The sequence below is a fragment of the Budorcas taxicolor genome, chromosome 11 (assembly GCF_023091745.1).
Source record: "Budorcas taxicolor isolate Tak-1 chromosome 11, Takin1.1, whole genome shotgun sequence".
NCBI lineage: Eukaryota > Metazoa > Chordata > Mammalia > Artiodactyla > Bovidae > Budorcas > Budorcas taxicolor.
Genome location: NC_068920.1, coordinates 157529461 through 157542796, shown reverse-complemented (window position 1 = coordinate 157542796; position 13336 = coordinate 157529461). Strand labels below are relative to the sequence as shown.

Below are 13336 nucleotides of genomic sequence, written 5' to 3'. Positions count from 1 at the left end.
TTTTTTCTAAAGACTTTTTTTTTTTTTTGATATTTGGTTGCACTGGGTCTTCATTGCTACACGGACATCTCATTGCGGCGGCTTCTCTTGTTGTGGAGCACAGGCTCTAGGGCCAGCAGACTGCAGCAGCTGCAGCAGAACGCCTCGGTGTTTGTGGCTCATGTGCTCCAGAGCACAGGCTCAGCAGCTGTGGTGTTACAGGCTTAGCTGCTCTGCAGCCTGCAGGATATTCTCAGATCAAGGATCGAACCTGTGTCCCCTGCATTGGCAGGTGGATTCTTACCCACTGTACCACCGGAGAAGTCCTCCAATGATTTTTTTAAAATTTTGTTTGTTTTCCTATCTCTATAAACTTTTTTGTTCCTAAGAAGAAAATAAGCTTTCCTAGTATGGTAATTACTTAGTATCTCATTCACTTCCTACAGTTCAGCTCTTAGGCCAAATCATTAGCAGACATTTAAAGTGAAATGTCAATGGCCTGTGAGAAACAGAAGGAAAGGAATTCTGGAGATCTGCTCTGTGACAGCATGTAATTTGAGCCATTAGTAGTTCTTACTCTGCCCCAGAGACATATATTAAGATCAGATCAGTGTATCTCAGAAGCAACTGTTTTAACCAACACAAACTTTCCCAAAGAGCACTGAGTGGGCAACGACTGGCTGTTACCTGGCAATTATCAGACCCTGTGCCTATCAAAACTATAAGAGATGTGCCTCCTTGACTCTGCTAAGGTTTTATTCATAACCTTGAGCAGACAAGCTTATCTCAGTAATTATAACTGTAAAATAATAACAACCCCCTACAGAGACTCATTGTTTTCTGAGCAATTGTTTGTATTATTATTTAATGCAGGCTTAAAAGAATTCTGTGATGCTGGGATTAGAATTTCCAATTGAAAAAGAGGTTAAATAACATGTCCAGGTTACCCAGTCACTAGGGGTTGGAACTGGGGCTGTCAGCTAGATGTTCTGTCTGACCAGAACTCTTTCCACTCCACGACACCACTTCTCATTAATTAAAAAAAAGCCTGGTGACAATAAGCAAGTAAAACTCATACTTGCTGAAATTCAAATGAAGTCTTGATGACTTCCTTGGTGGTCCAGTGGTTAAGAATCTGCCTTCCAATGCAGGGAATGTGGGTTTGATCCCTGGCTGGGGAACTAAGATCCCATATGCCAAGGGGCAACTAAGCTACAAGCTACAACTACAGACACCCACATGCGGCAAGGACAGCCTGTGGGCTGCAAGGACAGCCTGTGCGCTGCAAGGACAGCCTGTGTGCTGCAAGGAAGACCCAGCACAGCCAAAAATAAAAATAAAAAAAAAGAAGGCTTGGCTATCTCACCCTAACTTTAGTTCCAGCAACAGCCCTGCTCAGAAGCAATTGACTGGAGCAATCAAATCAGAGGATGGCCCTGGGGGTTGTATGAGCACTTCTCATAGAGGCGAGCCACAGGACTAAGGTTCATGATTTATGGCTGTTGAGTTGCCAGTGATAACTATAAGATTTGGCCTGACTACTCCACTAAAGAAAAGATTCTTCATTAGCAGCCAAATACCTGTTTGTCTAAGAGGTGCTGTGTGCCAAGAACGCCAGAGGGAAAATCTTTTAGTGCACATTCAAAAAACCCTTTTTGGCTTTTGTGGCAGATATGCTCTCTTACATCTGATGGGTAACACATGGATGATCCCTGAGTCCCAAACCACTTCTTATGGAAATTTTACTCCAGATTAAACTACTTATCACCCTATCACAAGAGTAACAGCTAGTCCACAACTAAGAATACTGCATGTTAAGAGACTTGGGAGGGGTTATAGGGAGGGAGCCTATGGGATTCAGTCAAAGCTGTACTCAAATGAAGACTAATATCCTTAGATGCTTTTATTAGAAAAAATAACCAAGTGTTTGATTCAAGAAATTAGAATAAGAACACATACACACAGACACACACCACAGAAGGAAGAAACAGATTTTTCAAAAAGACAAAACAGACAAATCTCTTTCCATGAAAATACTACTACTAACAGGGCAGAATGAGAAAAGATCACAACTACTGATGCAGAAGATATTATTTAAATTATACAAATCTAGTTCAATGTTAATAAGTTTGAGAATTTTAGGTTGAAAGGCCTATTTTTATAAGAAAATAGAAATTGCCAAAATTGATTCAATTGATACTGAATAAATAAATACTAATCAAATACATTTAAAAGACTGGCAAATATTTATCCTCTTTCCTCTAAAAAGCAGCAAATTCAAAAATTTTTATGGATAAATCATTCTTAACATTCAGGGAAAGGAATGTCCATATTATTTGATCTATTCTGGAACACACAAAAAAGATAAGAAACTTCCCAATTCAATACATTGAAGGAGTGAGAAATTCTGATGCAGAAGATCTGAAAAAGATGAAAGACAGAGAAAGAGACACAGACAGAGAGGGAGAGAGAGAGGAATCACATATATATAATATACATTATATATACATTATATATACATTATATATACATTATATATATATAATACACATTATATATACATTATATATATATATAATATACATATAAAATACATAGTATTTAGTTGTTCATTCCAAGTATTTATTGAGCGTCCACTATGGGCCAGCACTGTTTTAGATGCTGGGGCTATAGTAATGAACAAAACAAGTCTATGCTCTCATAGAACTTACATTGGGCTGGTGGAGGCCAGGATAAGCAGACAAATAAAACGTAAGTGTGAAATGTCAGATTTGACAATTCAGCATGGTGAGGGGGATGAAAATTATATAAATTTCAGTTTTATATAATCAGAGAAGAGCTCACTGGTGAGGTAGCCTTTGACCAGGGACCTAATTAAGGGAACAAGCACGCAGATACGTGAAAGAACATTTTAGACACAGATAACAACAAATGCAAAGCCCTGAGATGGGAACATACTTGGAATGATCAAAGAGCAGCAAGAAGGCTCCAATACTAATGAATATAAATGCAAAAATATTAAGCAGAATTTAATAAGCAAAATAATAAGCAGAATAAATTCTGCATCAGAATTTCTCACTCCTGAAAAATAGTGCGTGTCTATCAAGAAAGTTTATTTCAGAATATAAGGATTGCTCAACATTATAATTAATTATATTACATTACTAGATTAAATGAGAAAAACTATATGGTCATTTCAAAAGAAACTAAACCAGTAGTTAATCCTAATTTTAAAAACAAAACAAATCTGGGGATGGGTAGGAGAGAAGGAGGGGAATATGTATACTTATGGCTAATTTAATGTTGTGTAGCAGAAACCAGCACAACATTGTAAAGTAATTATACTTCAATTAAAAATAAATTTTAGGTGGGAGGGGGGTTCATGTTTGGGAATGCATGTAAGAATTAAAGATTCTAAAATTAAAAAAATAAAAATAAAAAATAAAGGTACGGGGGAAAAGAAATAAATAAATAAATTTTAAAAAACAAACAAAATGAAACAAAAACTCAAAATAAGCTGGAACTGAAAGGAAGTAAGTTGGACATCACTTCCTTATGGAAGCTTTCTCTAACCTCCCTACGCTTACATCAGACTACTGTCTTGTATCATTGTAATTCTTATGACAATTGTAACTAACAAATTACTTGTATTAACTGTAAGACTACCATATTAGAATCCTTTTTAAAAGTGAGGCATTTCAAAAATATGACACTTTTAATTAATAAACTCGGAATGAAGATTCAATTGGAGCATTCAACAATTTTTAAAATTTAAATGAACTGTCTGAAAGGACACAGGATGACAGTTGTAACAAGAATAAGTCATTTCTACTAAAACTAAACAGAAAAATAAAGAAGGAGGAAGATTAAAGAAATAGGCAAACTGGTCAGATTGAAGTGTATACTTATTCATTGAGGCTTTCCACCCTTACATTTAAAAGGTAAAGTAAAAACAGTAATTTCAAATGAAAATAACATGTGGATTAAAATGCAAATTGAACAATCTAATTTAAAATGGGCCAAGTGTTTGTGTAGACACCTCTCCAAAGCAGACATACAAGGTCAATGAAAGTGAAAATGTTAGTCACTGAGTTGTGTCTGACTCTTTTGGATACCAAGGACTGTAGCCTACCAGGCTCCTCTGTCCACGGAATTCTCCAGGCAAGAATACTGGAGTGGGTAGCCATTCCCTTCTGCAGGGGATCTTCCCAATCCAGGGATGGAACTTAGGTCTCCCTCATTGCAGGCGGATTCTTTACCATCTGAGCCACCAGGGAAGCCCTAAATGGTCAACAAGTATGTGAAAAAATGTTCAGAATCACCAGCCATTCAGTTCAGTTCAGTCGCCCAGTCGTGTGCTACTCTTTGTGACCCCATGAATCGCAGCACACCAGGCCTCCCTGTCCATCAGCAGCTCCCGGAATTCACCCAAACTCATGTCCATAGAGTTGGTGATGCCATCCAGCCATCTCATCCTCTGTCGTCCCCTTCTCCTCCTGCCCCCAATCCCTCCCAGCATCAGAGTCTTTTCCAATGAGTCAACTCTTCATGTGAGGTGGCCAAAGTACCGCAGTTTCAGCCTCAGCATCAGTCCTTCCAATGAACATCCAGGACTGGTCTCCTTCAGAATGGCCTGGTTGGATCTCCTTGCAGTCCAAGGGACTCTCAAGAGTCTTCTCCAACACCACAGTTCAAAAGCATCAATTCTTCGGAGCTCAGCCTTCTTCACAGTCCAACTCCCACATCCATACGTGACCACTGGAAAAACCATAGCTTTGACTAGCCGGACCTTGGTTGGCAAAGTAATATCTCTGCTTTTTAATATGCTATCTAGGTTGGTCATAACTTTTCTTCCAAGGAGTAAGCGTCTTTTAATTTCATGGCTGCAATTACCATCTGCAGTGATTTGGGAGCCCCAAAAGAGAAAGTCTGACACTGTTTTCATAGTTTCCCCATCTATTTCCCATGAAGTGATGGGACCAGATGCCATGATCTTCGTTTTCTGAATGTTGAGCTTTAAGCCAACTTTTTCACTCTCTTCTTTCACTTTCATCAAGAGGCTTTTTAGTTCCTCTTCACTTTCTGCCATAAGGGTGGTGTCATCTGCATATCTGAGGTTATTGATATTTCTCCAGGCAATCTTGATTCCAGCTTGTGCTTCTTCCAGCCCAGCGTTTCTCATGATGTACTCTGCATATAAGTTAAATAAGCAGGGTGACAATATACAGCCTTGACATACTCCTTTTCCTATTTGGAACCAGTCTGTTGTTCCATGTCCAGTTCTAACTGTTGCTTCCTGACCTGTACATAGGTTTCTCAAGTGGCAGGTCAGGTGGTCTGGTATTCCCATCTCTTTCAGAATTTTCCACAGTTGATTGTGATCCACACAGTCAAAGGCTTTGGCATAGTCAAGAAAGCAGAAATAGATGTTTTTCTGGAACTCTCTTGCTTTTTCCATGATCCAGCAGATGTCGGCAACTTGATCTCTGGTTCCTCTGCCTTTTCTAAAACCAGCTTGAACATCTGGAAGTTCACGGTTTATGTATTGCTGAAGCCTGGCTTGGAGAATTTTGAGCATTACTTGACTAGCATGTGAGATGAGTGCAACTGTGGGGTAGTTTGAGCATTCTGTGGCATTGCCTTTCGAAATGCAAATCAAAACCACAATGGGACACCACTTCAAGACAACTAGGATGACTATAATAAAAAAGACAGATAATAACATGTGCTAAGATATTATGAAATAGGAACCCTCATACACTGGTAGTGGTGCAGTCACTTTGGAAAACAGTTTAGCAGGGCCTCAGAAAGTTAGTTACATTTCCCAGCAATTCTGTTCCTAGGTATCTACCCAAGAGAACTGAAAACATATTTCAAAAATAATAAATAGAGCATAAATTTTTAAAATCCATGAATATAGTATATCTTTTCATCTATTTAAGCTTTGATATCTTTCATCAGTATTTGTAGCTTTCAGCATGCAGATGTGGAACACATTCTTTTCGATTTACACCCAAGTATTTCATGTTTTTTGTTCTACTCTAAATGATACTAATTTAGATTTCAATTCCTAATTGTTCATTGCTAGTATATAGACATACAATATATTTTTGTAAATTGACTTTGTATTCTGCAACTGTGCTAAACTATCTGCAATTCTGCTTATCATACTGTTGCTCCCTTATTTGTGAAGCTAATAATTTTTATTTTCACTCTGAAATATAGAAAAGAAACTAAGATACTAAAAGTAAATTTAAAATGTCAATTCTCAAAGTGATCTACAGATTCAAGACAATTCCAAACAGAATGGCAGAAGAATTTTTTAAATAGAATTCAACAGACAACAAGCTCATTCTAAAATTTATATGGAAAAGCAAATGAACTAAAAGAACAAAACCAATTTTAAAAAAGAAAAACAAAGCTGGAGGACTCACAATCTCTGGTTTCCAGTCTTACTTTAAAGCTACAGTAATTGAGTCATAGTGGGTTAGTGAAAACATACATAAAGATCAAGGAAATAGAACAAGAAGTCCAAAAATAGACCCACCCAAAGATGGTCAATTGATTCTCAACAAAGAACAAAGACAATTCAATAAAGAAAAAGGATAGTCTTTTCAACAAATGGTGCTGGAACAACTGGGCACTCACAGACAAAAATATTTACATGTACACAAAAATGAAAACCAAAAACATTTACATATACACAAAAATGAACTTTGATCATAATTCACAACATATAAGATTAACTCAAAATAGATCAAAGACTAAATATAAAGCCTACAACTATAAAACATCCACAGGAAAACAAACAAAAAAAAACCACAGGAAATCTTTGTGAATTTGGATTATGTAAAGATTTCTTAGATAGGATACCAAAAGTACAATTCATAAAAGAAAAAATGGATAAACTGGACTTCATAAAAATTTAGAATTTCTTCTATTTGAAAAATACTGTTAATAGAATGAAAAGACATGTCACACTGTGAGGAAATATTTGTAATTCATGTATCTAACAAAGACATATACCCAGAATACATAGAAAACCTCTCAAAAAATCAATAATAAGAAAACAGATAACCCAGTAAAAAAATATGCAAAAGATTTAGATGTTTCACCAAAGAAGATACAGATGGCAAATAAATACAAGGAAAAATGCTTAACACCATTAGTCATTAGAAAAATGACAACTAAAATCATGCGATACAACTAACTAGGAAAAGGGTTAGAATTTTTTAAACTGACAATACCAAGGACTAACAAGGATGCTGGTAAAAACTGTAAAATGGTTATGCCACTCTGGAAAATAATTTGACAGTTTCTTGTAAGGTTAAATACACACCACACAACCTATTAATCCCACTCCTAAGTGTGTGTGTGTGTGTATATATATATATCTCCAAGTGATATGTTCACACAACACCTGTGAATGCTTCTAGAAACATTATAGAAGTATTTGCAATTGCCCAGAGCTGGAATAATTCAAGTGTCCTTAAGCTGAAGAATGGAGAAACAAATTGTTGCATATTCACACAACAGACAAGCAGCCAGCAATGAGAAGGGGCAAACTACGGATACATGCAATATGGATGATTCTCAAATGCGCTATGGTAAGTTAAAGAAGGCACATTCAAAAAGCTTTGCAGGGTATGACTCCACTGTTAACGACATTCAGTGCTCACCAGGGGCTGGGGGTGGTAGCACAAGGGAATTCAGGGAGTGATGACCTGTTCTGTATTTTGATTACTGTGGTGGTCATGATGGCAGGTAAATCTGAAATTTGAAGAACTGTTCACTAAGAAGGGTAAATTTTACCTGGGCAAATTATTTTTTGTTGTTGTTTAGCTGTTAAGTCATGCCCAGCTCTTTTACAACCCCATGAACTGTAGCCTGCCAGGTTCCTCTGTCCATGGGATTTCCCAGGCAAAAATATTGGGGTAGGTTGCCATTTCCTTCTCCAGGGTATCAGGGCTGGAACCCATATCTCTGCTTGGCAGGTGGGTTCTTTTACTACTGAGCCACCAGGGAAGACCTATGCAAATTATACCTTAAAATGGAAAAAATATGACATATATTTAATATATTTCAAGTATGTGATCTAAGGTTTCTTTTTTTAAAAAAAAAGTATAAGAATGAATGAAAATTGCTTCAATCTAGGTGTTTTCTCAACTTCTGACACATCCTATGACTCATGGCCCCATGTGAAAAAGGTAGCATTTTACGTACCCACAGTCTCCTCCAAAACTGAAACTACATTCTCTTCCCAAAGAATGTGATTCTTATAAACTAATGTGGGGACAAACTGCTAATAGTTAGGAAACAAGAAAAGCAATACATTTTGTAATTCTTGAATCTTTGAAACACTCTGACAAAACTTCAGGGAACAAGAGTAAAATTTGGATTTGTAAATTACAGCATGGATTGCCATAACTGAAACATCATCCATTAACATGCAGTAGACAGAGAATGCCTGGCGGGGCAGTGGGTGGCGGGCGGGGAGGTAGAGAATGAAATTCTCCTTTCTCTTGCAATCTCTTTACAAAGTAGAGAGCAGAAAAAACAAAACCCTACATTTATAGACAGAAATTAAAGGGGAAAAAGTAAAGAAATGAGCAGGATGGGAAACAGAAGTTGCATGTGGTTACTAATCATCCATATGTTCTTCAGGTCTATTCTTCCATTTTCCAGCTCATCTGCACTTCACTCAGGAAGTTTACCCAAGACTTCACTTTCTCCCCCAAAACTGTGGCCCCACAGGATACAGGCAGCCTATCTCTTCTTGAAATCCTCTAACATTTGTACTGACACTCTTGTGGATCTTGTCATAATGATAAGATTGACTAAAAGAACTGTTTCATTGTTCAGTCGCTAAGCTGTGTCCAACTCTTTGCGACCCCCATGGACTGCATACAGCACACCAGGCTCCTCTGTCCTCCACTATCTCCCCAAGTTTGCTCAAACTCATGTACAGTGAGTCGATGATGCCATCCAACCATCTCATCCTCTGTCATCCCCTTCTCCTCCTGCCCTCAATTTTTCCCAGCATCAGGGTCTTTTCCAACGAGTCAGCTGTTCACATCAGGTGGCCAAAGTATTGGAGCTTCAGCATCAGCCCTTCCAATGAAGTTTCATGGATGATTTCCTTTAGGATTGGCTGGTTTGGTCTCCTTGCTGTCCAAGGGACTCTCAAGAGTATTCTCCAGCACCGTAGTTCAAAAGCATCAAAAACTGCATTAGATGCTATACCAGCACTATTTCTTTTAAAACTCATAGAACCACAGAAGGTAGGTGCTATTATTACCCATTTTATAGATGGAGAAACTGAGGCACAAAAGGATTCCATTATTTGCCAAAACCACACAGCTAACAGTAGTAGACCAGAATTTTATTCCAGGTGGTCCAAATCCAGAGTTCTTTCTCTGAATCATTATACATAAAGATTCATCCAACATTTATAAGGATGAAGTACTAATTGTCATACTAAAGACAGATTTAAGAATAAGAGGAGATCCTATTCTCCCCTCAAAGAGCTTCTGGTCTAGTTGGGTGAGACCACAAAGAAGCACGATAACTGGTTATACCCTAAGTGTGTCAGCAGAGTGACATGAAAGGGGGCACAGGATTGTCTGTGTCTGTCACAACAGTGTGAAATGGTCCCATATTTGAGTGTCCCTGTATTCCCTCATAATTGCTACCAGGCTCTGAACAGATCTCTGTTGAATGAACAGCTAACACTGACCCATATCCTCTACTTTTGTTGTACCTGTACCTATTGTCACCCACTGAGCATGGGTCTTTATCTAATATATTCATCCCTGTTCAGTTCAGTTCAGTTCAGTCGCTCAGTCCTGTCCAGCTCTGTGCGACCCCGTGGACTGCAGTACGCCAGGCCTCCCTGTCCATCACCAACTCCTGGAGCTTACTAAGACTCATGTACATTGAAAGATATGACAAGAAAGATAGGACAGGAAGCCACAAAGTACATTTATCTTGCTCTCGAACATATCCTTAAAAACACTGATTCATTCCATGAATATCTATTGACAGCCAACTATGACCAGCCACCGACAGTTTTTGGTATGGGATACAGAGATGAATCATGTAGTCATGTATGGATGTGAGAGCTGGACTATAAAGAAAGCTGACTGCCCAAGAATTGACGCTTTTGAACTGTGGAGAAGACTCTTAAGAGTCCTTTGGAGTGCAAGGAGATCCAACCAGTCCATCCTAAAGGAAATCAGTCCTGAATATTCATTGGAAGGACTGATGATGAAGCTGAAGCTCCAATACTTTGGTCACCTGATGTGAAGAACTGACTCATTTGAAAAAACCCTGATGCTGGGCAAGATTGAAGGCAGGAGAAGGGGACAAGAGAGCATGAGATGATTGGATGGCATCACCAACTCAATGGGCATGAGTTTGAGTAAACTCCGGGAGCTGGTGATGGACAGGGAGGCCTGGCGTGCTGCGATTCATGGGGTCGCAGAGTCAGACACGACTGAGTGACTGAACTGAACTGAACAGGGATGAACATATTAGATAAAGACCCATGCTCTCCCAGAAGCAACATTCAAGGGGATGAAACAACCAAACAAGTACCAAAAGCAAAAAACAACCCAAAAAACTAATTTTAAGTGTAATGAAAAAACTAAATTAGGGAGTATGATAAACAGTGACTATGAGGTGTTAATTTTTAGACTGGGAAGACCAGGTTGTGAAGGTGACGTTTAAACTGGGACGTTGGTTAAAAAAAATCTTTGGTTTATTTTTTAGAGGAAAAAAGCAAAGCTAGAAACCCCTTCCAAAATTAGGAGTCAAAGTTAACAGAATTCTTTATGTCACTGACAAAGAATTGCAAAAATATTTCTTCCAAAATTTTTACCTAACTCAATTGTTATAGAAATGCTGTTTACACATTCACCAATTTCGTGTAAAATTAGCCTTTTTTTTTGTAAACAGTGGCTTTATTTCAGAAAATAAATTCTGACCATATGACATATTGGTGTTTTGTTTTTTTTTCTGATACTTGTTTCTAAAAAAGGCCATTGCGGGGCGGGGGGCGGGTAGGTCTACCTGCATGAAGAAGCGTCACAGTAAAAGGATACAAAAATGTGATGTCCAGAACACTTGCTTCCAGGACTTTGTTTTAAAAGCACCTTATTCGAATATAACATTTGAAGGAATGTAACATTCAACATAACATTCCATATTTCACAACCCTTTAGAAAGCATATTGGAAGGAAATGGTATACCTAGAAAAATGAAGAAAGTTATTATTATTTTTAACTAATGTTGCAAGGAAATGGACACCAGGTTTTAGGAAATTAATTAACGCTGATTTTGGCAAGCCATTTAACTGCTCTGAGCCTCCATTTCTTTCCCACGGGTAAAATGAGGGTATTGACATTAGAAGATCCCTAGGGGTCCTTCCAGTCCTAAGCGCTTTGATTGGCCTTTAAAATAGAAAGTACGTGATTTGGAACATTTACCGCATGGGGTAGGCAGGTGTTGTCGTGAGCACTTTTTTAAAAAACTTGCTCATTTGGGTTTCAGTGTTTATAACAATTTTCTCCTGGAGTAATAGGTCAGAGAAGGTTGTATAACTGGGAATATTTTGTATATATCAACGAAGAGAGTGAATAAGAAGAAACAGTGACGCCCCAAAGGACCATCACAGTCAAAAATCCCATCTGACAGCCAGAAAGAGACAGAGGAATTGCTCTAATTGGAGAGAATCGTTGGAAAGGAAACTGTCATTTCCACCATTTTCCTTCTATTTCCTTTCTTATGCTCTCCCACAGAGAAAAGTCCACTTTTAATTCTCTCTCGATTCCAAAAAAGACGGCAAAACCCACAGCAATCCTCTCCCGTTTTCTGTTAAAGATAACGGCCAAAATATTGAAGAGGCACTATTTGCCTGCACAAGATCGCCAAGCTTACTTAGCACCAGAGACGCCGTTTTCCAAATATGACCACCGTCAGCCCTCACTCCGCTGCAGCCCCACAATCTCCATCATCCATTTTTTAAAAATCCATTTACGTCAAGCCTTTCATCCAAACCACGAACAACTATTTCCTCCCTGTAACAGGGGTTTGCACGGCCCGAAATCAAGCCCCGGCTGAGTCCTGCCAACAGGGAGTCCGTAGACTGCGGTGCTGGGCAGGGCAACTCCTCCCGCGCACCCTAGAGCTCTCCCAGTCTCCCGGGTGATTGAAGACGGTACAGGACCCTGAGAAGACCCCGCCCTCGAAGCCAAGACCCCGGCTCGGGAGGAGGAGCCGGGTGGCCTCGGCCCCGGCAGAGCCAAGCCTTTGGAAACAAACAGGCTTCTCTCCCGCTGCAAGGAGTTGGCCCCTGGGCGGGCGAGCGGCGCGGCTGAGCGGCGCGGCGCGCGGAGCCGCCGCTCCCAGGTGGGTCTCTGCGGCCGGGGACCGCGGCTCCGGCTCCAGGGGAGGGATCTAGGGGGAAGCGGGCAGGAGGACGCAGGCCGAGATCTGGCACGTCACGACTCCACGGAGGAGGGTGGGAAAGAGGGAGGGACTGGGGATGGAAAGAGGAGTGGAATAGAGGAGCTTGGGGGAATAAAGAAGGCGAGAGGAAGAGAGGGGGAAATGGGGAGAAGGCACTCGGGGTGAAGGAGGGGGATAGAGGAGAGGGTAACAGGCCGCAGGGGGGTAAAGGCGAGGTGAAGGGGGAGACGTGGAGCGATGGGTGTGGAGGGAGATGCAGGTGAAGACCCAAGAGAGGGATGGGGAGAAGAGGGGAGGGGTGCGACGAGGGGTCAGGGATGCGGCGAAGGCGCGGGGGAAGGAGGAGGAATGCGGGAAGAGCAGAGCGGGGGAAGAAGGGACGAGGGCCGCAGGAGGCCGGGAGGGACTTCCCTCCGAAGAAGGCGGCGCCGGGATAACGGGACCCTCCCAACCCGGGAGCCTCAGGCCGAGCGGGGAGCGAGAGGCCAGCGCGGAGGCGGCGAGGGGGGCGCGCTGCGGGCAGGTACCGAGCCGTAGCCGCCGCCTGCGGGGAGGAAACCCGACTCCACTTACTCTCTCCGACCACCGCCTTGAGGCCGATGGGGGCCATCGCGCCGCGCGAGTCTCTGGGCTCTTGGCCTCCTCACGCGACGCCCGCAGACACCGCCGCCTCCCCGGGTCGTCGGCGCGCTCGGCTGGATGCTGCCCGCCGCCCCTGCAGCCGCGGCTCGAGAACGACGGACGCGCGGGCGCGGCGCGGGGGTGCGGCGCGATCCAAGCCAGAGCGAGGCTGGCGACCCGCCGGCGCGCGCTCGGGGGCCGGCCCGGCGGGAGGGGCGGGGTCTCGCGCCAGCCGTCGGCGTCACCCGCGCACCTCCGCCAATCGCAC

General features: G+C 41.4%; 1 protein-coding gene across 2 annotated transcripts in view; it reads right to left on the bottom strand.

Moving 5' to 3' along the window:
* Nucleotides 1-13080, bottom strand: part of STXBP1 (syntaxin binding protein 1) — a 69625-nt gene extending 56545 nt beyond the window's left edge. For both annotated transcript variants that reach the window (XM_052649708.1, XM_052649707.1), the window contains exon 1: nucleotides 13021-13080. In XM_052649708.1, coding sequence (XP_052505668.1) covers nucleotides 13021-13057 — 37 coding nt within the window. In that variant the 5' untranslated portion in view covers nucleotides 13058-13080. The remainder of the gene's footprint in view (nucleotides 1-13020) is intronic.
* Between the last annotated feature and the right edge of the window lie 256 nt (nucleotides 13081-13336).